This window comes from Durio zibethinus, chromosome 9 (assembly GCF_047325235.1).
Source record: "Durio zibethinus cultivar Kanyao isolate XHJ-2024 chromosome 9, ASM4732523v1, whole genome shotgun sequence".
In the NCBI taxonomy this organism is placed as follows: Eukaryota; Viridiplantae; Streptophyta; class Magnoliopsida; order Malvales; family Malvaceae; genus Durio; species Durio zibethinus.
The window spans coordinates 5,360,107-5,385,410 of NC_143170.1; the positions used below are offsets into that span (position 1 = coordinate 5,360,107).

Consider the following 25,304-nt stretch of genomic DNA (forward strand, 5'->3'; position numbering starts at 1 on the left):
AATTTAGTGATATCCGAAAAACCTTAAAAATTTTATCAAGTAATTAATTATTAAAAATTATTCTTAATTAACTCCAATACTTTTGACAAAAATTTTAAAAAATACATTCACCTTATAGTATATAAGAAAATTACTGATTTATTTGCAGAGGCTCCATCGTCAAATGATTTAACATTAAAAAATTTTCTAAGAAAAGAAAAGGACCAAAAGAACTCATGCTTTTATACAAAAAAAATTAATACCTTTAACTTTTCCTTTAAAAATATTTTTTTCAAATTTAATTTTTAAGGAAAATGGTAGTTTCAATTTTTCCTCAATAAATGCTTTTTTTGAAAATTTTATTTTCAAAGAAAAATTTTTATTTTCAAGGAAAATTTATACTTTCAACTTTTCTTCAAAAATATTTTTTTAAAATTTTCATGTTCAAAAGAAATTGATACATTCAACATTCCTTTAAAAATATTTTTTTTAATTTTCATTTTAAAGAGATCATTGAAAATTAAAGGATGCTTAATTAAATCAATAAATAAATAATAAAACTAAATGAAAAAGAAAAAAAAATCTTTGGCACGGCTCAACTGAGAATTTGACGCGACTCCAAAGATAGAATCGACTGGTTGGCTTGGTACGTGGCTCGGTTCAGGTTCAACAGCTCAATTAGCCATCCATCCTTTGATAATCTTCACCACTATACTTCGTTGCCTGATCAACCATTCTAGATCGGTTTCTTTTTCTGAAAGTATATCTAAGCAATAAGATCCATTGATTGTACATACGGCAAGAATGCTTTCTGAAATGTTTTCCAAAACACCGCCCTGACTATAAGGATCTCGCAGCCCATTTGAAAAGATGATGTTGCTACCAAACCTCTGGAGAATCAATTTTATATCATGGCCACTGTAATAAGAAGTGACCCAATGAGGCCACGAAAGAACGCTGTAGTAACTCATGCACTGTTGTATAAAACTATTTAGGTCGAAGGGATCAGGTTGAAACATGGTGTTGTTGCCGATACTAATGGGTATCACCATTTCACTGCATGTCTGCCATCTTCACCCTACAGTTGTTTCAGATTGGTTGGTTGGTTGATTAATATAGCAAGAACGATTCTCTCTATAAGCAACAATGCCAACAAAAATCTTCATGAGAATATCTAGTTTTTCACTTCCATTAATGCCTCTGCATATCAAGATTATTGGATACCTCGGGGGTTGATTATATTGAGCTGCTGAAGCATACATGTTCGTCACCATGTTTTTAAGCTCTGAAGAATTGGTTAATGGATCGCAAGTTTTGAATTCCGTGCTGAGGATTGAAAGACCATGGGGTTGGGAAGCAGTTTTGTCAATTTTAGATCATGATTTTCGTATGGTTTGGTAGCAGGTCTCGCTCACTTCCTTAAAATCCTTAATGACGACTGAAAAGTAAGCACCGCTTGGTGTAATTTTATCGAAGTAGAGAATTGAAGCTGATGAGGCTACAGCTCCCAAAGCTACATGAGAGAACTTCAGCCGAAACCATGAAGCCAACATTCCTTTATATGATCCTCCGATTACGATGATCGAAGAATAAAAAGCATGAAGCTTCTTCTTGATATGCATGATGATTTTTGCGTAGTCTGCTGTGGCTTGGACATAGTTGAAATAGCCAAGAGTGCTTGCATTTTTTAAGGCTTCTTCCCTTGATCCAAATGGTATTGATTTTCCATAGTATCGATGCCTAATGTATATAAGGAGAGCATTGAAGCGAATGGCATTGTAATTGAGGAAACCAATAACAGCAAGATCACCATCCAAAGGTATATCAGTTCCAAAATAGGCTAGAATTGGTGCATTAGCATTGGCTCCACCGCAATACTTGAAGTTCATCACATATCTTTGTTGAAAAGTGGAATAGCTTTCAGGCTTGTAATTGAAGTGATCAAGTGTTTGGGGGTAATAAAAAGTTCGAAGATCCTTTGAAACTGATACAGACAACATAATATCAGGCTGTTCCAAGATTAATGTTCCTCTCGTTGGACTCAGTCTCAGAATGTCAAACCAGCCAGCACTGTAGCTATTCTCTGATTTTTACCTTTCTTTAATTTTTTGTGTCTGCTTCTTTTGATTGCCAATTGTGTTGGTTCTATTTTGGGTTTGTTGCTTTCTGTTTTTGAAATTGATGTAACCTTAACCGTTTCTGCCTCTGAAAGGAATCGATTATATCGGTTGGTGTTGATGATTGTGGCAATGGTAGCATGTGAGTGGCTAGGTGATTTGCAGTCACTATCTAAGGCTGGAATTCATGGTTGGTAACTGGAATTCATGGCTGGCAGGACTTGGTTAGACGCTCAAGCAAAGGTGACAGTATGGTATTGATGGTGTGGAATAGAATGGTATTTGTGGTGGTAGAGGATGAGCTCTCAAGACCTTTTATTATCAGTTGCAATGGTGGTTGATGGCAACGGTTGATGATTGAGCTGCAGTAGGGTGAAGGTCGTGGTCTTTCTATGTAATCTGTTTCTTTGTTTGTTTTCCCTGATCCCTCATCCCCTGTTGCCAATGAATCAACATAATTTATAAAATCATGTTGATAGAGTTTTAGTTCAATTCTGATTAGCATTCAAAGCTAAATATTAACATCTAGATAATAATCATCACAATCACCAAGCCTAATTTTTATTTTTTTTCTCTTTTTTTATTAATTAATCAGATAATGGAGAGAAAAAAAAGAAAAAAAATAGATAGACTATAAAATAAAAATAAAAAATAATGATACATACGAAATAAAAATCTAAAATAAAAATGAATAAAAATTCTTACAGTCAAATTTGAATTGGTCTCAATTGACAAAATATCTTGGATAAAATAAAATATTTACAATATTTACGTCTCATTCACTCCACTCCAATCACTTGGAGTCAAGCCTAGTGACACCAATGCCATTAGCAATTCTTCATATGAAGTCTGCGCTATCTGATTTGCTGTCACAAGTGGGTAGAAAAACATACTTTTAATCTATATTGAATTGCAGCTTGATCGATAGATGAAACTGTGAGTATGCAGTAAACTTCATCTTTGGATAACGGACAACACAAATTTAAAAAATATTGTTGGAACAGTACTAGCTTTCAGATTGAATTTACTATTTTTAACGTGTTGAAGAAAGCGTGCAGTGAATCTGGGGTAATGACTTCACTATTTTTGTTTTTTTTCCTAAATTGACTGATGGTGGTTAGGTTGTTGGGGTTTAAATGATCTGGAGCTGCCAGTCTTTCAGCAACTACAATTCCTTTCCATTTAAACTGACTGTCAAATCTCCAACTATTTTCTGCAGCATTAGATGCCACCTTTCATTTATCTGGCACCTCATCAGTCAATTTCCCAAACTGTCCTTTGAAAAACAGGTAATTTAAGTTATAATGGAGAGGGAGCTTAAGCTTTTAGTAATCAGAACAAGTAAAAACAATAGCAACAAGAAAAATTTTTCTTGGAGGCAGAGGCTTCTTCTTTCCTTTTTTTTTTTCTTTTTTTTACAAAAGAGTTAGCAAGGAGAAATGGTTGCAGTGCTGAGGTTTGAATCTCAGATCTGTTGACTGTCATATTTTAACAATGACTGGATAAGTTTCCGTTCAGATAGAGGCATTTTGGTAATTCAGAAATCTGTAGTAGGTTTTTTTCGCTCAGATTGGACCTTCTATTTAAAACAATGGACCTAGATTCTAGGGGCCAATGGGTTTGGATGATCCAGAGATCAGAGAAAAGCAGAGAGAGAGAGAGGGCGAGAAAAGAAGTAACCGATATTCCTCTTTGTAATGTTTCTTGCTCAAATGAGTATTCCAATCACAGTTGCATTTGCATATGCATATTAGTCAATACTATTTGTCTATCTATGTTTGGCTGATGATGCTTCTGTTTCTGAGATGCTCATTTGAACAAGCAATGTTAAAAGTGGAAGTTTCTCCACTCACCCGCTTGTTCTTGCTCATAAAAAAGCTTAGCCAAGTACCTACATCAGGTAAACTCTTCCACTTTGTTACTACAAATTTTTTACCTTAAAGCTGATCACATCATTGTTATATATGGTTAATATTAGAAGCTTCATCACTTGATGTATTTTCTGGTAGCCTAGGCTGGTTTAAGCTTCATTAACAGCTGACCAAGGAAGGCACAAAAAATTTTGCTAATCATTTTGTTGGGTTTTTTGTTTTCTTTTCTTTTTCCCCTTTTGTTGTGGATAATGGTAATATTTTTGAGAAATGTACTGCTGATCTGGTTAGTCTATTGAACTTGCAAAATTTTGCTTATAAACTTTGGCTAGAGGATATAATATGCACTTTAAATTACAAAATTCAGATGGTAAGTATGTTAAATTAAAAAATATATATGATAAGCAAAGAATTTAATACGAAATCCAGCAAAGTTTTGGGTTCAAGCTTGGTTCTTCCTGCAAGTTTACAAGGATATGCTATATGAACACTTTACAAGAATTTGTCCTGAACTTTTTTAATCATATTAAGGAGGTTGTCATAGACAATCTTTGCATTTCTTGATACTTAATAACTTTGATTTTTTTTTGTATGTATGATTTTTGTTTCCTAGCTAAATTGGTTAGAATAATTTTGATAATATAATAATATCTTTAGGGACGGTAATAGATCAAATCGAAATAAATTTTTATTCGTTCTGAATCTGATTTGATTTGATTTTATACTTACAATACCTAAATTTGTTTTATCTGATTTTTTTTATTCTTTAATATCTGAAAACAATACGATATTACATAAAATCGTATTCGATCAAACTTGATTTAAAATTAATAAAATACTATTTTTTAAATAAAAAATTAAGTAAATATAAAATTAAATAATAAATAAAATATATATCAAATCGGGTCCGGATTTGTCTAAAATCTAACACCCACTTAATCTTAAAATTATTTTGCTATTATTTAATCTGACTTTATTTGAGATCCGATTTAACAAAAGGCCAATTCTAAAAAATTATATTAGATCGAAAATCGTTGATCATGAGGATGCTATTGTTTTTGGTAAATAGAATTGTTTATGAAAACAAAAATTGTCTACATAACCAGTATATATAACAGTACTGAACAACATTTCGGGAAATGAATTGGTTTTCACTATTGCAACTAATAATCAAATTGTCCTTTTTTATCGAGCAGGTTTCTAGGACTGGATGCTAGCATGAGTGGTTCAAATGCATTTGGCCATTTTCTATGTAGACAAATGCCCAGAAATTTTTCTCAGAATGGGAAGGAAAAGCATAACTTTTATGCTTGAGAGCATATCCTATGATTTTAGTCATTTATTTTTTAAGATTATTTACAAGAGAATTTACGAATTGTTTTGAATTTTATGAAATTTATAAATTATTTACTAATACAAGACTGTAAAAATTTAAATTTAAATATTTTACATTTAAATTTTAAATCTTAAACACTTGCACAAATTCCCATTGTCATTTATTTCTCAAATTTTAATTAAATTAATGATTAAAAGTCTTGACCAACCAATACAAAATAACAAACTATTAAACTAGGTGTACTTTGAAGTAAAAAAGTTACTAATCAAAAAGAAATATATCACCTATAGTAAAATATTAAATATAGTATATTTTATTTATTTCATTATATTCTGGAGTTGAAAACAAAGAAAAAAAAATAGCAGTGTGTGACTAAAAATAAATAATTAAATCAAAATCCCAAAATATTAGTAGTAAATCTTGTTGAATAAATAAAGGTTTTGATATCTCCTTAAGCTTTAATAATGGGTGCTAAAAAGTTTTAAGGAAATTGTCATGGGGATGGATAGAATGTATTGTAACTCCTCCATGAATCCCTTTTTCGGTTGCATAGAAAGATTAAGCAATCGAGTAAAAAAAAATGGGGCAAATTTGGAACAAACAAAAAATAGGTTGAAACTAGAGATATAATTGATCGAGTTTGAATTGATATAATATTAAATTTAAATTCAAGCTTGATTTGAAATTTAATGTTCAAAACTCGATTCGAACTCAATCGAATTTAATTTTTTTAACTCAAATTCAATTTGAAATAAAAATCGAGTTAGTTCGATTATGTTCTATTAACATGTAAAAAAAAAAATTCGATTTTTATATTCGATAAAAGTTCAATTATTTGTACTTGAGTTCGAGTTTAATATATTTTATTAATTAAAATAATAAAATTATATTAAAATGTAAAAGTTTGATTAGACTAGTAAGCTTATCGAACTTAATATAAAAATATTTGAATTTGACTCAATCAATAAGTTGATCTAGTCGAGCTCAAGTTTTATTCGATAAAAATCAAACTAAATTCAAATTTTATTTGAATTAAATTCGAATAATTTGTGAATATTAATATATTATTTACATTCTTAATTAAAATAGGATATAAGGAGAAAGAAGAAGGTCCTGTTTCAACTTTCTATTAGGGCCCATACATACCTTTGTTGGGCTAATTAGTAAACAGCCGAATCGAAACCGACCGTAATTGGGCTATTAATGTAGCAAACCCACTCTCACAATTTTTCGTACACATAGATGCTTTTGCTTTAAATTTTGTAGATGGATTTGTAGTATTAAAAAAGAAATGACACATTCTTATATGATAATTTATGAAAAAATATGACATAATTTAAAATTTTGATAGGAGTTTGATAAAAATTAAAATTTATATTTATATTTTTTTATTTATATGAATTATGATAAGATAATTTTTATATTTTATATGTTTTCAATACGAAATAAAATACAATACATTTTTTATAAATATATATAAAAGATAAAATTTCTAACAAAAAATAATTATCCAACGTGGATAATCTTAATTTTTTATACATGGATAATATTTAATAATTGACACATTATTTTATATAACAAATTATATTTATTTTCCTTTACTTTTGTAATTGACTTGTCTTTTACATATATTTTGGATTACTATAAATAAGAGTTTTTACAAACCTTAAAAACTAAAAACTAAGTTTGAAATTTGTTTAAAAAAATTGTTCATGCATGTCGTTTCTTCTTATTTCTTTATTTATTATAACATTTTCACATGAAAAAACTTCATTTGTTTGTTTGTTTATTATTTGTTCAAGCATTTTTTTTATTTTGTTTCTTCGTATTTTTTATTTTTATTCAATTAACTATTTTTAATTATGTTTAACTTTATTAGTTCCTTTGATAAAAATGGATGGTATAAACATGAGTTCAAATGAAAAAATTAAAAACGATGATAATTAAAAAAAATCAATAATATTATATTATATTACACGGATTTAAGATAATGTGACATACGATATTTAAATAGATATGCTCAATTTTTAATTTTTTTTTCATATATTTAGAAAGTCGTACCTCCATACTTGTATTCATATACGTGTTAGATATGAGTAATTCAAAAAAAATGAAGAATTAAGCAAAATAGAAATTACCATATAGGTACCAATTTTACATAAGCTTTAGGTGGTTTTGATGTTGTGATGAATTTGCATGAAATAAGGATTTTATTCACATTTTATGTGTAGGTGATGCCTTGAGAATTATCAACTAAATGAAGTAGATAGCAACATATTTATCAATTATAGGAACCTCATGGTGTAGCAAAGGCAAGGCTTAATTGCCAAAGCGTCAACGAAGCTGCCCGTATCATGGCAAAACACGCAGTGTATGAAGGAGAATTTGTAGGAATGTCCATATATCATTTAAAATATTGCATGAAAGTTATTAACCATTAAAAAACAATTCTTAATTATTTTCTCATTAATTAAGTTAAAAAATAATTATGGCTTCTTTGTTTATAAATTATATTTCAAGATATGTTAATGTAAATTGATCCAAATAGATATAGATTCTCCAGAGTATGCCAATCAACATTTATTCATTCCATTAAAATGTCAAGGATATTTAAGTATCAAATTAAATATTTATAATAAATATTTTGAACCATTATTATAGTATACAATTAAGAATTTTTAATTATTCTCTTTATTATTCGTAAATATATTTGGTTACATAAAACGATAAAATATTTGAAAATTATTCTATTAGTAAATTCGATTACGAGATTACTATTAATTTTAATATAATTTCAATAATTTAGAATCAAATATTATTAAATTTTATTTAAATATCACTACTGGATAAGACAAGACTACGATACAAAATATATTTCTTTAAATTTTATTATAATTACATATTGATCTAGAATATTTATTTCTTGTTTACTTATTTTACATCAAAATTTTTATTTTTATATAAAAATGATTATTATAGTTAATCTTTTTATAAAAAATTATATATCTAATATCACACAAACTTGAAATTAATATACACAAATTATTAAATCTAAATTAACCCTAAATTTATGCTATTAAAGAAACAAAATCAATTCGGCAAAAAGTCTTCCCAAACGTATCAAATATCTAATTGAAAGTCAAAGCTTCATGATCCTCGACTTCAAACTATTATTAAGGTAACATGCAAGGGCCAAGCGGTAAGTAATACTAAAAGCAATAAAATAATTCTTAATGTACGATATAACTATTGTTTGCTGTATAATACTGTTAAGGATATTTTGAAATTTGGGGTAAATTGATTTTTTTTATTAAAAATTATTAATAAATAATTAAAAATATTTTAAATTTTTAATTCAATTTCACATATTTAATATCGTATCAATTTGATTACATTATTTTTTTACTTCATAAATTTTTTACTTTTTACTTATAAATAAAATTATTTAAATATTATTTATTTATTTTTTATTTCAACATTCTTTATTTCGATCTTTATTTTAAATGTTAAACTATAAACATAAAAAATACTTTCTACCTTTACTATTAACCAATTCCTTTTTCTTACGTGATTTTATAATTTTCACTCTTAACTCGGACACAAATACAAATACTAAATCAAAACGTTAGCAAAGAACTCAATCAAATTTATATACGATAAATCGAGGTCAACCAGTATCAACAAGCCACCTGTCTCACAAGAAGAAACAACTGTAGTCCGTGAAACACCTGAACTACACCCCCCTCGATGGTTCCTTCTTGCGATTAATAGACAGCACTCTGTTCATTCGGCGCCAAAGTTTCTCCCTCTTAAAAAAAAAAAAGACAACAAAAATTAAAGAAGAAAGAAAAAACTTTTTCTTCAAAAGATTTATAGGGTTTTGGTTTATATCCGATGTTAAGATTGCTAGTGTTTTTTCTCTACTATGTTATTGTTACATTCACTCTCAAAATTTAGGGTTCGGTTTTAAATTTTTTCTGTACTTTGAAAAAGGAATCTGAGTTGATTTCATGGCTGACTGGCAACAGCTTTTGCAATCGATTTTCATCGGTCTTCTATTCTCTTACCTTCTCGCTAAGCTGATCTCCTTAGTCGTTTCTTTCAAAGAAGATAACCTTTCAATTACCCGATCCGGAATCACCCATGTCCAAGCTAAAAAGAAACTTGATTCGGGTTCCGGATCCGACACGCATGGCCGCACTGATCACGGGGGACCCCACGAGGCGGATTCGGTGATCGCCGAAGTGGGAAGTGTTAGGAGCGAGAGTGACGATGATGATGAGGATGATGACGACGATTGGGAAGGGGTGGAGTCTACCGAGCTGGATGGCGCGTTTAGTGCGGCGACGACGTTCGTGGCGGAGGCGGCGGCGGATCGGTTGTCGCAGAAGGTGTCGAATGAGGTGCAGTTGCAGCTTTACGGTTTGTACAAGATTGCCACCGAAGGACCTTGCACTGCTCCTCAGCCTTCCGCTTTGAAAATGACGGCTCGTGCTAAGTGGTAAGGCGGTGCTTATTGGCGTTTTCTGCATTTTTTTGCCTTTTTCTTATTCTTCGTGAAATTTTTGATTGTTTGTTTTTGGGTTGTTTTTTATATTTGGAAATGTGAATGCTACAGATGGGCTTACTGAGTATAATTTATTTTGCTTCGCTGGCGACAACAGATTCTTTGATAAAAGCTTTGACTTAGTTCTGAGTAGTGCATTCTTTGCACATTTTATGAATCAAAGTTTTACTTGTTTTCTTGAAGCTCTTATTATGAGTAGACATTTGGGTAGCGTTGATGATTATTTAGTTGATTCCTCATTCAATTGTTTCATCTACATATTCAAGACCTGAATGATTGAAAATTGCTTGAGAATTTACTGCCCTAGTTATTGAATTCGGTTATTTAATTTTTCTTAGGCAAGCGTGGCACAAATTGGGTGCTATGCCTCCAGAAGAAGCAATGCAGAAATACATTGATATCGTTTCAGAGCTATATCCAACTTGGGCTGCTGGTTCAGCTATGGTGCGATTTTAATTTTAGTGGAGTGCTATCTTGCCTTTTCTTTGATACCGTTTTATTTGTATCTACTTTCTTTTCGTTTTTCTTTGTTTTGCTGATTTACTGGTTTCTCGTCAACCTTTGTTTCTGGAAGAGCAAACTTGGGGCGGATAATGCTGCAAGAAAAAATGCCAAGGGACCAATGGGACCAGTTTTCAGCTCTTTTGTATACGAAGAGGGATCTGGAAATGAGTTGTAAGGTTCTTAGAGCTTCATCATACTAGTCTTTCTATATGCTATTCATTAGGTGTCTTTATGTCTCACTGAGGTTAACAAGGTAGGAGATAATTAATTGAATTGTTTATTGGGTACATTTTGATGTAAACTAGACCTTTTGTTGTATATTTGGATGTTATTGGGCTTGAATTTAGTGCATGGCTGATGATATATCTTACAGATATCCCATATTTACTTGAGCAAAATCTAGGTATTTGAAGTTGCTTGCTTGTGATGGCATAATTGGTTTTAAACATGCAGGTTTACTATGCATATTTGAATAGAAAAAACTTTTTCCTTTCTTGAGGTGTAAGTCAACCATGTTTGCCTTTCTACTCATGATAGTAAAATTTTCGCTTCTTGGTATATACTATGTTGTAAACATACGTATGAAGGAGTTGTAACAAATGTGAGGAGGTTTGGGGGCTTGATTGATAGTTTTCTCGTTATCTCAGGATTGCATCAAGGCTCCGCACTAAGACCATCTCTTTTTGCGGTAGTAATGGACGAGCTCATTGGGCATATCCAAGATAAGATGTCATGGTGTATATTATTTGCCGATGATATAGTCTTAATTGTGAAATTAGTGATAATCTTAATGTGGAATTAGAATTATGGAGGCAGCCATTGGAGTCTCGAGGCTTTAAATTGAGTAGATCTAAAACTAAATATATGGAATGTAAGTTTAGTAGTTATAGGAAAGTGAGTGCTAATATGATTAAGTTGGATGATAAGGTAGTACCAAAGAGTAGTCGTTTTCAATATTTGGGATTAATTATTCAGAGCGATGCTGAGATAGAAAGGGATGTAAATTATAGGATTCAAACAAGATAGGTAAGGTGGCGAAGTGCATTGGGTGTGTTGTGTAATCACAACATACTTTTAAAGTTAAAGGCGAAGTTGTATAAAATAGCTGTAAGGCCTTTATTGTTATATGGGATTGAGTTTTGGGCTATTAAGAAACAATATGAGAAAAAAAAGAGCATAATTGAGATGAAGATATTTAGATAGATGTGTGGTAAGATTAAAAGAGAAAATTAGATTCAAGAAAAATTAGGGGTAATCCGAATTGAAGAAAAGATGAGAAAGGATCATTTGAGATGGTTTGAACAGGTGAAATGTAGGCTTATTTGTGTACCAATTAGGAGAAGTAAGCTTCTGGATTTGGGAGAGGCCAAAGCTTCTAGAGGTAAACCACGAAAGTCATGGATGCAAGTTATAAGAAATGATATGAGGGTTATGGAAGTAAATGAAAAGGTTATTTCTGATAAAAATGAGTGGCGCAAGAAAATTTAAACTGCGAGCGAACATGATTTTTTTTGTCTTTCATACAGCCGACCTCAGAGTTATGGGATATAAGGCTTAATTTGTTGTTATTGTTGTTGTTATATACTATGTTCAGGTTCTACTTATCACTTGCCTATCCAATCCAATATAATTATGGAGTCATCAAACAATTAAATCCTCCAAAATCAAAGGTCATTTAACTTTGTACTGTGAATAGGGAATGAGCTGTTCTAGGATTTATGATTTATATTTTCAAGTCTCATTTTTTCTGTTTGTAGGGCATTCTATATGCTCTTTTACAAGCATTGGTGTTGCCTTTTCATATACAATGCCTTAGGTATAGTATAAGTTGCTATGTGCTGATTGTCAATATGCTTGCCCTTTTTTGAACTATGGAATGGTTCCTGTTAGCTCAAAGGAGTGCATGTTTATAAGTGATTCATTAATGAATTAAACTTTCCTTCTCCTGTCATTTAAACAAAAAATTCTATATTACTTAATATCTAAGGGTACTGTTTTCTAGTATCTAAGAGTTTTGACGGGAATGCAAAAGGATTATTGTTTTTCAGGAAAATGGATGCTATTCATGCTTTTGCTAGAGAAGGAGAACTGGATAATTTGCTTAAATGCATCGAAAGTGGTGTTTCTGTGCATTTGCAAGGTTTATTTCTATTAGTTGTTTTTTTCCCTTTAAAGGACTTGCATACCAGGGGTTTGAAAGACTTGCATAACCTTATAGGCTGTTTGCTTATGATGCTTGCAGACAGTGAAGGAAGGACCCCGTTGCATTGGGCTGTAGATCGTGGCCATTTTAAAATTACAGAAGCTCTTGTTAGCAGGAATGCTGACGTGAATGCTAAGGTAATTATTGTATTGCTGTCACTTTTTTATTGGTTTTCACCCCCCTGATATGCTTCCGAGTGCTGAAACTATTCATAATGTCTTGATGGATCTTTAATGCATGAACAAATATGAAATAATTTTCTCTGCAATGTTTTTGGACCGTTTTCAAAAGTGTACTGGAGCAAATGAGAAATGTTTTGGGTGGTTCATGCATCAGCTTGAACCTATTAAATGGTGCCCTATATTCTTCATATATATTTCTCTTTCTATTTCTGGTGTTGTAATCACTGTTGTTAAATTCTTTATTTTTTTATTGAAAGGACAATGAAGGCCAAACCCCCTTGCACTATGCTGTTGTGTGTGAGAGGGAAGACATTGCTGAATTTCTTGTGAAGCAAAATGCAGACAAAGATATGAAGGATGACAATGGCAACTCTCCAGTTGACCTGTGTGAGTCAGATTGGCCTTGGTTGCAACGTGCAGGCAAAGCTGACTGACCTACGGTTTATTCTGAGTTTGCTTTCAGCTAAAGTAGTTGTTGACAAATTTCTCATGAATGTATATGGCTATAAGTAAACCTTCTGTTCTTTTTCCATAGTTATATTGCTAATGTGGGCCTGGGGCACTATGTTGTCCATTACCATAATCTCCGTAGTTACTGTTCCCTCTACCTCCATAAGTAGATTGAAGAGAATACAAAGGTGAGTTTCTACTTTCCTTTGTCATTGCATCATGAGTTGAATGAATGAATGCATTGGATAGAGGCCTAGCTGGACGTATCCGGACAACTGGGCAGCTCCATGAGGTCAAAGTATCTGTCAAAATCCTCTCCTCAATCTCTCCCTGGTGTGAATGCTAAACAAATTTAAAACATTCAGCTTAACAATAATTTCTGAAAATCTGTCTTAATAATGGTTTTAGTAGGAAAAAAACCCAGATCATCAACCAGAATTTCGGAACTAATTCTATACTATAAATGGAGTTACTGCCTTAGATTACTTGTTCTGCTGAAGTAACTAAAAGTGAGTAAAATCAACCACCTCCTCTAACTCAATAAAAAACTGTCAACCGTCCGATCAAAATGACTAAATATTGCCTCCTATGGCTAAGCGACTTTAATGTCAACCTAATTTCTTTAAAAGCAATCTTAACCATCAAGTAGGGACCTTTTTCCGTTCGCAAAATCCTTCCGTATAAAAATGTCAGTCAACTTTACAACAGGGGCCCATTTAAACAACCTGTGAAACGCGTACTAGCCAATAACAGCCAAAGAAATTAATACTAGATTTGTATAATAAATTATTTGAGTCCAGCTCGAAATCCGCTTCTGCTTCTATTCCTCTTCTTCTCCTTCTTGTTCTTTCCCTTTTATCCTTTTCTTTTACCCTCTCCAATTATTAGGGTTTTATTCAGCGCAGCCGCTTTTGATCTTCTCGATCAGTGAAAGGTAAAGACTGCATCGAATTTCGTGTTTTTAAGGTGATTTTGTCGAACTCAACTCTGAATTTTATTTTTGTATGTAAGTAGGGTTTTGATAGTATTTTGGGTATTCGATATTGAATTACTTGATCCGCTCTCTTTTTTTAGTACTAATTAGAGTACTATATTTTCTTTGGAAAGATTTTGAATGATCGAATTTGTACATGATATTGTATTTAGTTTAAATCTAATTTGATCTGGGATTGTCCCTTGATTTTAGTTGTCGAAGTGGCACAATTGATCCCGAATATTTAAGTGTTCCTATCTGTTGCTTAGTATGTAACATCTAGAGATGACAATATGGTTTTGATTCATTCGCCGCATATTGGTATTAGACTTGTTACTTTCGTTTTCTCTTTTTCAATGAATTTTAAGTGAAAGGAGTTATGTTAGTTTCACTTTAGTTTGGATGTGTTTCTCCTTATACAGTTCTTTTATCTTCCATGTGTTTTGGAATATTCAGTGCTATACTGTATTTGGCTATTGAGTTTCTGGGTATCTCATTGATTTAAATTGTTGATGCTTTCAGAAATACTGGTGTGATGGAAGTTACACAGGTGCTTTTGAATGCACAATCCATAGATGGAACTGTGCGGAAGAATGCTGAAGAAAGCTTGAAACAGTTTCAAGAGCAGAACCTTCCTGGTTTCTTGCTGTCACTTTCTGGGGAGTTGGCAAATGAGGAGAAGCCTGTGGAAACACGTAAATTAGCAGGTTTAATACTTAAGAATGCGTTGGATGCTAAAGAACAGCCCCGGAAGTTTGAGCTTGTTCAAAGATGGTTGTCATTGGACAGCAATGCAAAGAGCCAGATTAAGGCATGCTTACTGAAGACTCTGTCTTCTCCAGTATCTGATGCTCGGTCTACTGCATCTCAAGTCATTGCCAAGGTTGCTGGCATTGAGTTGCCACAGAAGCAGTGGCCCGAGTTGATAGGTTCACTTTTATCAAATGTTCATCAGCTACCAGCTCATGCTAAGCAAGCCACTTTGGAGACTCTTGGGTATTTGTGTGAGGAGGTATCCCCTGATGTTATTGATCAAGATCAAGTAAATAAAATACTTACGGCTGTAGTTCAAGGAATGAGTGCATCAGAACGAAACACTGATGTGAGGCTTGCTGCTACAAGAGCACTTTACAATGCGCTGGGATTTGCTCAGGCAAATTTCAGCAATGACATGGAGCGTGATTATATCATGAGAGTTGTCTGTGAGGCAACACTGTCCCCAGAAGTGAGGATAAGGCAGGCAGCTTTTGAGTGTTTGGTCTCCATTTCATCAACTTACTATGAGAAACTAGCTCCATATATCCAGGATATTTTTAACATCACAGCAAAGGCTGTAAGGGAAGATGAGGAACCTGTTGCCCTTCAAGCAATTGAGTTCTGGAGTTCAATATGTGATGAGGAGATAGATATTTTGGAAGAATATGGAGGTGATTTCACTGGGGACTCTGATATTCCTTGCTTTTACTTTATCAAGCAGGCTCTCCCTGCCCTTGTTCCCATGCTGTTGGAGATGCTGTTGAAGCAGGAGGAGGATCAGGATCTGGATGAAGGGGCTTGGAATATTGCAATGGCTGGGGGAACCTGTCTTGGTTTGGTTGCACGGACTGTAGGAGATGATATTGTCCCCCTTGTTGTGCCGTTTATTGAGGAGAATATAACAAAACCAGATTGGAGGCAGAGAGAAGCTGCAACTTACGCCTTCGGTTCAATTTTGGAGGGCCCTTCTCCTGAAAAGTTAATACCTCTTGTGAATGCTGCCCTAACCTTCATGCTCAGTGCTTTGACTAAGGACCCCAATAGCCATGTCAAAGACACTACTGCTTGGACCCTTGGACGAATCTTTGAATTCCTTCATGGCTCAGCTGTAGATTCACCCATCTTCACTCAGGCAAATTGCCAACAGATAGTCACAGTTCTGCTACAGAGTATGAAGGACACTCCAAATGTTGCTGAGAAGGCCTGTGGTGCTCTCTATTTCCTTGCTCAAGGTTATGAGGAGGTGGGTCCATCATCTCCTTTAACTCCTTTTTTCCAGGAAATTGTGCAGTCCCTACTCACTGTTACTCACAGAGAAGATGCTGGGGAATCCCGGCTGAGGACTGCTGCCTATGAGACATTGAATGAAGTGGTGAGGTGTTCAACAGATGAGACAGCTCCGTTGGTGTTGCAATTGGTGCCTGTCATCATGATGGAGCTTCATAACACTCTTGAGGGTCAGAAACTGTCATCCGATGAAAGGGAGAAGCAGAGTGAATTGCAAGGCCTTCTTTGTGGGTGCTTACAAGTCATTATTCAGAAGCTTGGTTCATCAGAACCAACCAAGTATGTGTTCATGCGGTATGCAGATCAGATAATGGGGCTTTTCCTAAGGGTTTTTGCTTGTAGGAGTGCAACTGTGCATGAGGAAGCCATGCTTGCTATTGGAGCCCTTGCTTATGCAACAGGACCAGATTTTGCAAAGTACATGCCAGAATTTTACAGGTACTTGGAAATGGGTCTTCAGAATTTCGAAGAGTACCAAGTCTGTGCTGTCACAGTTGGTGTTGTGGGTGATATTTCCAGGGCATTAGAGGAAAAAATTGTTCCATACTGTGATGGGATTATGACACAACTTCTCAAGAATTTGTCAAGCAATCAGTTGCATCGTTCAGTGAAGCCTCCCATATTTTCATGCTTCGGCGACATTGCATTGGCAGTAGGAGAATATTTTGAAAAGTACTTAATGTGGGCCATGTCTGCACTTCAGAGAGCGGCAGAGTTGTCTACCCATGCAGCAGGTGATGATGAATTGACAGAGTACAGAAATTCCCTGAGAAATGGAATTCTGGAGGCATATTCTGGGATTTTCCAAGGATTTAAGAATTCTCCAAAGACCCACCTCTTGATTCCTTATGCACCTCATGTTCTCCAGTTCTTGGATGGTATATACGTGGAGAAAGACATGTGAGTTCTACTAAAGGATACTCTTTTAAGCTTTTACTCTTTTGAATGGCTTGTTTTTTTATGTGTGGATATTAACAATTTTTTTATGTTACCTATAGGGATGATGTGGTCATGAAGACTGCCATTGGAGTCCTTGGAGATCTAGCTGATACATTGGGAAGTCCTGCTGCTACTCTGATACAGCAATCTCTCTCAAGCAAAGACTTTTTAAATGAATGCTTGTCTTCAGAGGACCATATGATTAAAGAATCTGCTGAATGGGCGAAGTTGGCCATTAGTCGAGCCATTTCTGTTTGAGGGTGTTGCCATTCAGCATGTTTATTTTCTTTTGGAAGTCCAAGCATTTGGGTGTGTCGAGTTGAGGGTCTGGGATTGCATGTGTCAAGTCATTGCCATTTTCAAGACAACAGAAGTTATCAGTCTTCAAGTTGTCATTAACTCTTGCATCATCATCATGAGGTCAGATTCCATTTTTTGTCATTAAGGAAGGGGATTGGGATTGTTTCATAGAAGTTGATGGATGTCTCGATGAAATTGGGGGAGAGGATATATTTCGGTCCTAAAGAGTTGAAGTTAAGGAGGCCAGAGGGATCAGTAACCATGATTTGCTGGAGTGACTGACTAGTCAGGTAGCTTGGTCACTTGCTTCTCATACGCCCCCCTGTGTCAAGACAAACATCATTTTTGCCTTGATTTGTTTTTCTCCAAGTAAATTTATATATTGTTGGAGTGGAGGAATGAGGCTCTGCTTTTCACCATTGTCCATCTATCACCTAGTTTTGGTTCAAGTGTTTCTCACCCCCTTGATTTTGTAGTTGAAGTCTTCATATTTCTTTTAAAGTATACATCAGTGGCTGGGTTGTATTTAATCTCCGGTGCTTCTTTTTGTATATTTGGTTTCGGTGGAGTCGGGGGTTAACCACATCATGCTATTGTCAGCATTCCATCCTGCATTCCATTATTATTATTGTTGTTGTTGTTGTTTTTTTTTTTTTTTTTTGGTTTTTAATTCCAATGGTTACCAAGTCTGGAGTTAATTGTTCAAATATCATGCATTCATAAGTTTATCTGTTTTGCGTTCCCGTTGCCTCAAAGTTGAGATTGTATACTATATTTTTGGTTATCGCTGCTTATAGAGAAGCTGATACTACATCGGAATTTGGGCCGAAATTTAATGGATGATAATATAGTTTATGTATTTCTGGGTTAGCAGGAGTTTTACTTTGCTGACAAGTGTCATAAACGCATTTGTTAAAAGAATTATTAAATAATTTAATTTTTCAATTTATTGAAATTCAATCTTTAATAGAATATATTGTTAATGTTTTATATTTAACTTAAAGAGCGTCTTCAAGATATTAGTTAGGAAGAAAATGATTAATTTGAGTGATTGCTTATTTCATACGAGCTTGGGATTCATATTTTGTCATTTATAATTCTTTCATTTTTTTTAACGTATATTTTTGTAATAGAAATATTTTAAAGTAATATATTATCTACATTAAAATTTATTATTTTAATTATCAATTATTATTTTTAATATAAAATATTATAATAAATAACGATCTTATTAATATTGAAGATTAAGTAGTGTTTTAGGTATTCTTGTAAAATCTTTTTTAAAATATAAAAAAAGTAAATTCATAACAATTTTCTGTTAAAGTTTTTATAATACGGATAAACTACTTTTAATTTAAAATATAAATAAGAATTATTATAAGTATTAAAAGTGGAATAATCTCTAATCCTTATGAAGTTAATTAAATTATTATTTTAATTATTTTAATTTTTATGAAGTTTTAGGGACATGTAAAAATTATATTTTTATTTTTCCACCAATTTATTATAATCGGAAACAAATATTACAAGAAAATTAACAAATTAAATTGATTAGTTAATTAATCGACAAAAAATTAAACCAAACTCGCAAGTTAATCAAGGAACTTGCATTTAATTAAAAAAAATCCAATATAAAATCAGATGAAATTCATGCAAGGTGATATTTGAAGTTAAAATTTTGAAATTCGGGGATTTCTTTTTTATTAAAATAAGTTTTCATTAAATAATAATAAAATAAAGCATTACTTTTGAATATAATTTTTTTAAATAATATTTTTAAGCCGTGTAACTTTTCCTTCTAAAAAATAAATTACATAATAAATTTGTATAAATTATTTGAGTCCAGCTTCAAATCCGCGTCTCCTTCTTCATCGCTTCTTCTTGGTCTTCTTTTTGCTTTTTCTGTTTTATTTTCTCTCTCCAATTATTAGGGTTTTATTCAGGCCCCAACGCTCTTCTTCGATCGGTGAAAGGTAAGGTCTGCATCGAATTTCGTGTATTTTAAGGTTATATTGTCGAATTCTCCTCTGAAGGTTTCATTTCTTGTTCGTAGTTAGGGTTTGGGATAGTGATTTTGTGTATTTGATATTGATTGCATCCGCACCTTTTTTTTTATTACTGTTTAGATCCCTAGGGTTCTGTTTATTTGGAGTACTAATCAGAGTATTAGATTTTTTGGAAAGATTTGAATGATCGAATTTCTACGTGTTTATTATATTTAATTTAAATCTAATTTGATCTGGGAGTTTTTTTTTATTTTACTTGTCGAATTGGCACCATTGAACCCGAATATTTAAGTGTTCCTCTTAGCTGCTATGTACCTAAGTAGAGATGATAATTGGGTTTTGATGGGTCAATTTGATTCATTCGCTACATATTGGTTTTATTCTTGTTACTTTCGTTCACTTTTTTTCAATAAATTTTGAGGGAACCGTTTTATGTTAGTTTTCCTTTGGTTGGGATCTTTTTCTCATTATACAGTTTTTCATTACCTTTAACGTGTTTTCAGGATTGAAGTGTTGTAATATTTAGGCTGTTTAGCACTGGATTTTTGTGTGTCTGATTGATTAAATTGTTAATGCTTTCAGAAATATTAGAGGCAATGGAAGTTACACAGGTGCTTTTGAATGCGCAATCAATAGATGGAGCTGTGCGGAGGAATGCTGAAGAAAGCTTGAAACAGTTTCAGGAGCAGAACCTTCCTGGCTTCTTGCTGTCACTTTCTGGAGAGTTGGCAAATGAGGAGAAGCCTGTTGAAACGCGTAAATTAGCTGGTTTGATACTTAAGAATGCATTGGATGCTAAGGAACAGCACAGGAAGTTTGAGCTTGTTCAAAGATGGTTGTCATTGGATGGCAATGCAAAGAGCCAGATTAAGGCGTGCTTACTGAAGACTCTGTCTTCTCCAGTGCCTGATGCTTGGTCAACTGCATCTCAAGTCATTGCCAAGGTTGCTGGCATTGAGTTGCCACAGAAACAGTGGCCCGAGTTGATAGGTTCACTTTTATCAAATGTTCATCAGCTACAAGCAAATGCTAAGCAATCCACTTTGGAGACTCTTGGGTATTTGTGTGAGGAGGTGTCTCCTGATGTTATTGATCAAGATCAAGTAAATAAAATACTTACAGCTGTAGTTCAAGGCATGAGTGCTTCGGAGGGAAACCCTGATGTGAGGCTTGCTGCTACAAGAGCACTTTACAATGCTCTGGGATTTGCTCAGGCAAATTTCAGCAATGACATGGAGCGTGATTACATCATGAGAGTTGTTTGTGAGGCAACCCTGTCCCCAGAAGTGAGGATAAGGCAGGCAGCTATGGAGTGTTTGGTCTCCATTTCATCAACTTACTATGAGAAACTAGCTCCTTATATCCAGGATATTTTTAACATCACAGCAAAGGCTGTAAGGGAAGACGAGGAACCTGTGGCTCTTCAAGCCATTGAGTTCTGGAGTTCAATATGTGATGAGGAGATAGATATTTTGGAAGAATATGGAGGTGATTTCACTGGGGACTCTGATATTCCTTGCTTTTACTTTATCAAGCAGGCACTCCCTGCCCTTGTTCCTATGCTGTTGGAGACACTCTTGAAGCAGGAAGAGGGTCAGGATCAGGATGAAGGGGCTTGGAATATTGCAATGGCTGGGGGAACCTGTCTTGGGTTGGTTGCACGGACGGTAGGAGATGATATTGTCCCTCTTGTTGTACCATTTACTGAGGAGAATATAACAAAACCAGATTGGAGGCAGAGGGAAGCAGCAACTTACGCCTTTGGTTCTATCTTGGAGGGTCCTTCCCCTGAAAAGTTAATACCTCTTGTGAATGTTGCCTTAACCTTCATGCTCAGTGCTTTGACAAAGGACCCAAATAGCCATGTCAAAGACACTACTGCCTGGACCCTTGGACGAATCTTTGAATTCCTTCATGGCTCAGTTGTAGATTCACCCATCATCACTCAGGCAAATTGCCAACAGATAGTTACAGTTCTGCTACAGAGTATGAAGGACACTCCAAATGTTGCTGAGAAGGCCTGTGGTGCCCTCTATTTCCTTGCTCAAGGTTATGAGGAGGTGGGTCCATCATCTCCTTTAACTCCTTTTTTCCAGGAAATTGTGCAGTCCCTTCTAACTGTCACTCACCGAGAAGATGCTGGGGAATCCCGGCTGAGGACTGCTGCCTATGAGACATTGAATGAAGTGGTGAGGTGTTCAACAGATGAGACAGCTCCATTGGTGTTGCAATTGGTGCCTGTCATCATGATGGAGCTTCATAACACTCTTGAGGGGCAGAAACTGTCATCTGATGAAAGGGAGAAGCAGAGTGAATTGCAAGGCCTTCTTTGTGGGTGCTTACAAGTCATTATTCAGAAGCTTGGTTCATCAGAACCAACCAAGTATGTGTTCATGCAGTATGCAGATCAGATAATGGGGCTTTTCCTAAGGGTTTTTGCTTGTAGGAATGCGACTGTGCACGAGGAGGCCATGCTTGCAATCGGAGCCCTTGCTTATGCAACAGGAACAGATTTTGCAAAGTACATGCCAGAGTTTTATAGGTACTTGGAAATGGGTCTTCAGAATTTCGAAGAGTACCAAGTCTGTGCTGTCACGGTTGGTGTTGTGGGTGATATTTCCAGGGCATTAGAGGAAAAAATTGTGCCTTTTTGTGATGGGATTATGACACAACTTCTCAAGAATTTGTCGAGCAACCAGCTGCATCGTTCTGTGAAGCCTCCCATATTTTCATGCTTTGGCGACATTGCATTGGCAGTAGGAGAGTATTTTGAAAAGTATTTAATGTGGGCCATGACTGCACTTCAGAGTGCTGCAGAGTTGTCTACCCATACAGCAGGTGAGGATGAATTGATAGAGTACACCAATTCCTTGAGAAATGGAATTCTGGAGGCATATTCTGGGATTTTCCAAGGGTTTAAGAACTCTCCAAAAACCCAGATCTTAATTCCCTATGCACCTCATATCCTCCAGTTCTTGGATGGCATATACATGGAGAAAGACATGTGAGTTCTACTAAAAGATACTTTTTTAAGCTTTTACTTCATGGATTGGCTTGTGTTTTGATATGTGGTTATTAACATTTTTCTTATGTTACTTATTTGCCTATAGGGATGATGTGGTCATGAAGACTTCCATTGGAGTCCTTGGAGATCTAGCTGATACATTAGGAAGTCATGTTGGTCCTCTGATACAGCAATCTGTCTCAAGCAAAGACTTTTTGAATGAGTGCTTGTCTTCAGAAGACCTAATGATTAAAGAATCTGCTGAATGGGCCAAATTGGCCATTGGTCGTGCCATTTCTGTTTGAAGGTGCTGCCATTCAGCATGTTTATTTTCTTTTGGAAGTCCATGCATTTGGGTGTGTCGAGTTGAGGGTCTGGGATTGCATGTGTCAAGTCATTGCCATTGTCAGACAACAGAAGTAATCGGTCTTCAAGTTGTCACTAACTCTTGCATCATCATCATCATCATCATCATCATCATCATTATCATCATGATGGGGTCAGATTCCATTATTTATCATGGAGGACGTGGGTAGAGATGGCTTCAGAGAAGTTGATGAACCTCTCCTTGAAATTGGGGAGAGAATATCTTTTGGTCCTGAAGGATTGAAGTTGGGTAGGGATTAGTAATTGTGACATGCTGGTAGTGAGACTGGCTAGTAAGGTAGCTTGGTCACTTGGTGTTTGTACATGGTCCATGTGTCAATAGAAGCATCTTTTTTGCCTTGACATGGTTTTCTCCAGGTAAATTTAGGTTGTTGGAAATGGATGATTTAGGATCTGGTTCAAGGTGGTGGAGCACTCCAAGACATCTCAAGTGCTACAAATCACCATTGTCCTTCCATCTCCTAGTTTTGGTTCTGAGTGTTCCTCACTCCTTTTTATAGTTCAAGTCTGCAAATTTCTGAAGTATACATCGGTGGCTGGGTTGCATTTAATCACCTTTGGTTCTTTTGTACATTTTGTTTTGGTGAGGTCGGGGGTTAATCACATACTGCACGCTATTGGGAGTAATCCATCCAGCATTGCATTGTTGTTGTTCCTTGGTTTCTTTTTCTTTTTCTTTTTTTTAAGTTACTAAATTAGGAGTCAAATTGTTCAATATCATGCATTCATAAAATTTTCTGTTTTGCATTTGCTTTGGGTATACAATTTATTTTCCCGTTGCTGCCTATTGTTCGATTGTATTTTTGGTTGTCTGCCTGTAGAAACCAGAAAGTGATACGGTCTGAAATTAAAAGGGCTGAACGGGGCAATGTATTTCTGGGTTTGCCTCGTTATGGCTTTTAATTGAATTTTTAATATGGGCTTTGGCCTTTTTGCTTAATTTTAGTCTTTCTGTTGGTTTGCATTGGCTGTTCGCAATATAATTAAAACAATGGCTGAAAGTGAAAATTGAAGCCTAATTTTACTAGCAGACAAATTCTGCAAGTGCGGCCTCTTTGACTGCTTCTTCTAACGAATGCAACTTTACTCATCAGTGAATGGGAAGAGGTATGGGTTCTCATTCATCCCACATGCCATAATCAATTGCTTTTGCTCCAAAACCCCAATATGCCAGCTCAAATTTGCCTTCAACGGTGCTTAGTCCTTATTAGTCAAAGATTTGGACTGTTTGTTTGGACTTTGACCAAATCCCAAGCCTCAAAAGAACAAATTGACTAATCCCGAGAAAGGCATGGAATAGAATGTGCTGATAAAATTTTATTTGGTAGTCCAAAGAGTTCATCTTAGCCATTTTGACCATCTTAAAAACTGATCATTGGATGGAGAGCACTTAGGCATATTTGTTTTAAATGAAACAATGAGAAAGTTAGTAAATCAAGCTTTTCTTTAATCTCGGCACGAATCTATTGTGAACCTTTTCTAACATCGGAGTTACCAATTCAAACTAGGTTTGGAAATTTAGTAAAATAGTTATATGAAACTCAACGAAAAATATTGGTAATGTTAAATCTAAAATTTAATTCAATTTATTCATATAATTATTTAAAAAAAAATAGATTTGAAATTTAAATTACATTAGCTGCAATTTTTTTTTTTATTCTTAGAACGTGATCTTCCTTTGTAAAAAAAAAAAAAAATTTACAACCCAAAAAGCGAACCTTGAAAATGGACTATAGAGTTTGAGCTATTCAACAGGTATAAAATTTTACAATTGCTTTTGGCATTTTAATTTTCTGATGTAACAATACATAAGACCAATGTAGTTGACTTGAGGGAATTGTGGGCAAATGCACCTCATTCTGATTCTGTTGCAATTGGGTGGGGTGTGCACCGTGACAACAGCTACCCAGCTCTCTCTCCTTGCCACCAACATAAAAGCACACATTCCCCTCTCCAGTAATTAAAGACGTTGTGCTAGCTGATCACATCTTCTCCTGCTATCAATTAGATTTAGACTGCAGAAAACTTCAGCCCTGGCAGCTCTTTCGTTCAAGACTTTTCTTCTTGTGTCTTTTCTCCTCATCATGTCTTTCTCTTATGGTAATAATATAATAGTAGTCTAATCAAGTCTACATTCTCCATAGATATTAGTAACTGACACAACTAGCTAGCTAGACCTTATTAATTTCCAAAACACTGAATCACTGATTAGAGTACTTCCTGTTCCTGTTGTCAGGCATGGCTGACGGCTTTCAGGGTGGCAAACAGGCCAAATGCTCACTTGAACAGGTACGCCTCCATCCCCGATCTCTTCTCTTTTTGATAATAATGATAAAAAATCCGGATAATGTACGCATAAAATTACGTTATTATTTATTAATGTTGTTGATTTTGATTGATATTCTTTATGAAGGGTGGGATGATCCAAATGATCAGTTCATCA

The 25,304-nt window shown here is 34.4% G+C and overlaps 5 protein-coding genes across 8 annotated transcripts; 3 read left to right on the forward strand and 2 right to left on the reverse strand.

Annotated features, from left to right (window-relative positions):
• Positions 1 to 637: 637 nt before the first annotated feature.
• On the reverse strand, positions 638 to 1,242 carry LOC111302845 (uncharacterized). Its single transcript, XM_089766190.1, has one exon. The coding sequence runs from the start codon at positions 1,029 to 1,031 to the stop codon at positions 654 to 656; it is 378 nt and encodes a 125-aa protein (XP_089622316.1). The 5' UTR covers positions 1,032 to 1,242; the 3' UTR covers positions 638 to 653.
• Positions 1,243 to 1,351: 109 nt separating this feature from the next.
• Positions 1,352 to 1,951, reverse strand: LOC149516749 (uncharacterized). Its single transcript, XM_089766191.1, has one exon. It carries the CDS (start codon positions 1,866 to 1,868, stop codon positions 1,356 to 1,358), a length of 513 nt encoding a protein of 170 aa, XP_089622317.1. The 5' UTR covers positions 1,869 to 1,951; the 3' UTR covers positions 1,352 to 1,355.
• A 7,117-nt stretch (positions 1,952 to 9,068) lies between these two features.
• Positions 9,069 to 13,408, forward strand: LOC111309069 (acyl-CoA-binding domain-containing protein 1-like). Of its 2 annotated transcripts, none has more exons than XM_022907895.2 (6): positions 9,069 to 9,804; positions 10,209 to 10,314; positions 10,445 to 10,545; positions 12,423 to 12,514; positions 12,593 to 12,714; positions 13,017 to 13,408. In XM_022907895.2, the coding sequence occupies exons 1-6, from the start codon at positions 9,314 to 9,316 to the stop codon at positions 13,191 to 13,193; spliced, it is 1,089 nt and encodes a 362-aa protein (XP_022763630.2). In that variant the 5' UTR covers positions 9,069 to 9,313; the 3' UTR covers positions 13,194 to 13,408. The 2 variants fall into 2 exon arrangements, with proteins under 2 accessions (XP_022763630.2, XP_022763640.2); XM_022907905.2 differs by having other exon boundaries at positions 12,617 to 12,714.
• Positions 13,409 to 14,001: 593 nt separating this feature from the next.
• On the forward strand, positions 14,002 to 18,192 carry LOC111309056 (importin subunit beta-1). 2 transcript variants are annotated; one of them, XM_022907880.2, is made up of 3 exons: positions 14,002 to 14,175; positions 14,705 to 17,125; positions 17,224 to 18,192. In XM_022907880.2, exons 2-3 carry the CDS (start codon positions 14,718 to 14,720, stop codon positions 17,420 to 17,422), a joined length of 2,607 nt encoding a protein of 868 aa, XP_022763615.2. In that variant the 5' UTR covers positions 14,002 to 14,175; positions 14,705 to 14,717; the 3' UTR covers positions 17,423 to 18,192. The 2 variants fall into 2 exon arrangements, with proteins under 2 accessions (XP_022763615.2, XP_022763621.2); XM_022907886.2 differs by having other exon boundaries at positions 14,002 to 14,143.
• Positions 18,193 to 19,322: 1,130 nt separating this feature from the next.
• On the forward strand, positions 19,323 to 23,801 carry LOC111309073 (importin subunit beta-1-like). 2 transcript variants are annotated; one of them, XM_022907927.2, is made up of 3 exons: positions 19,323 to 19,442; positions 20,053 to 22,474; positions 22,581 to 23,801. In XM_022907927.2, the coding sequence occupies exons 2-3, from the start codon at positions 20,067 to 20,069 to the stop codon at positions 22,777 to 22,779; spliced, it is 2,607 nt and encodes an 868-aa protein (XP_022763662.2). In that variant the 5' UTR covers positions 19,323 to 19,442; positions 20,053 to 20,066; the 3' UTR covers positions 22,780 to 23,801. The 2 variants fall into 2 exon arrangements, with proteins under 2 accessions (XP_022763662.2, XP_022763654.2); XM_022907919.2 differs by having other exon boundaries at positions 19,323 to 19,437.
• The last annotated feature ends 1,503 nt before the right edge of the window (positions 23,802 to 25,304 follow it).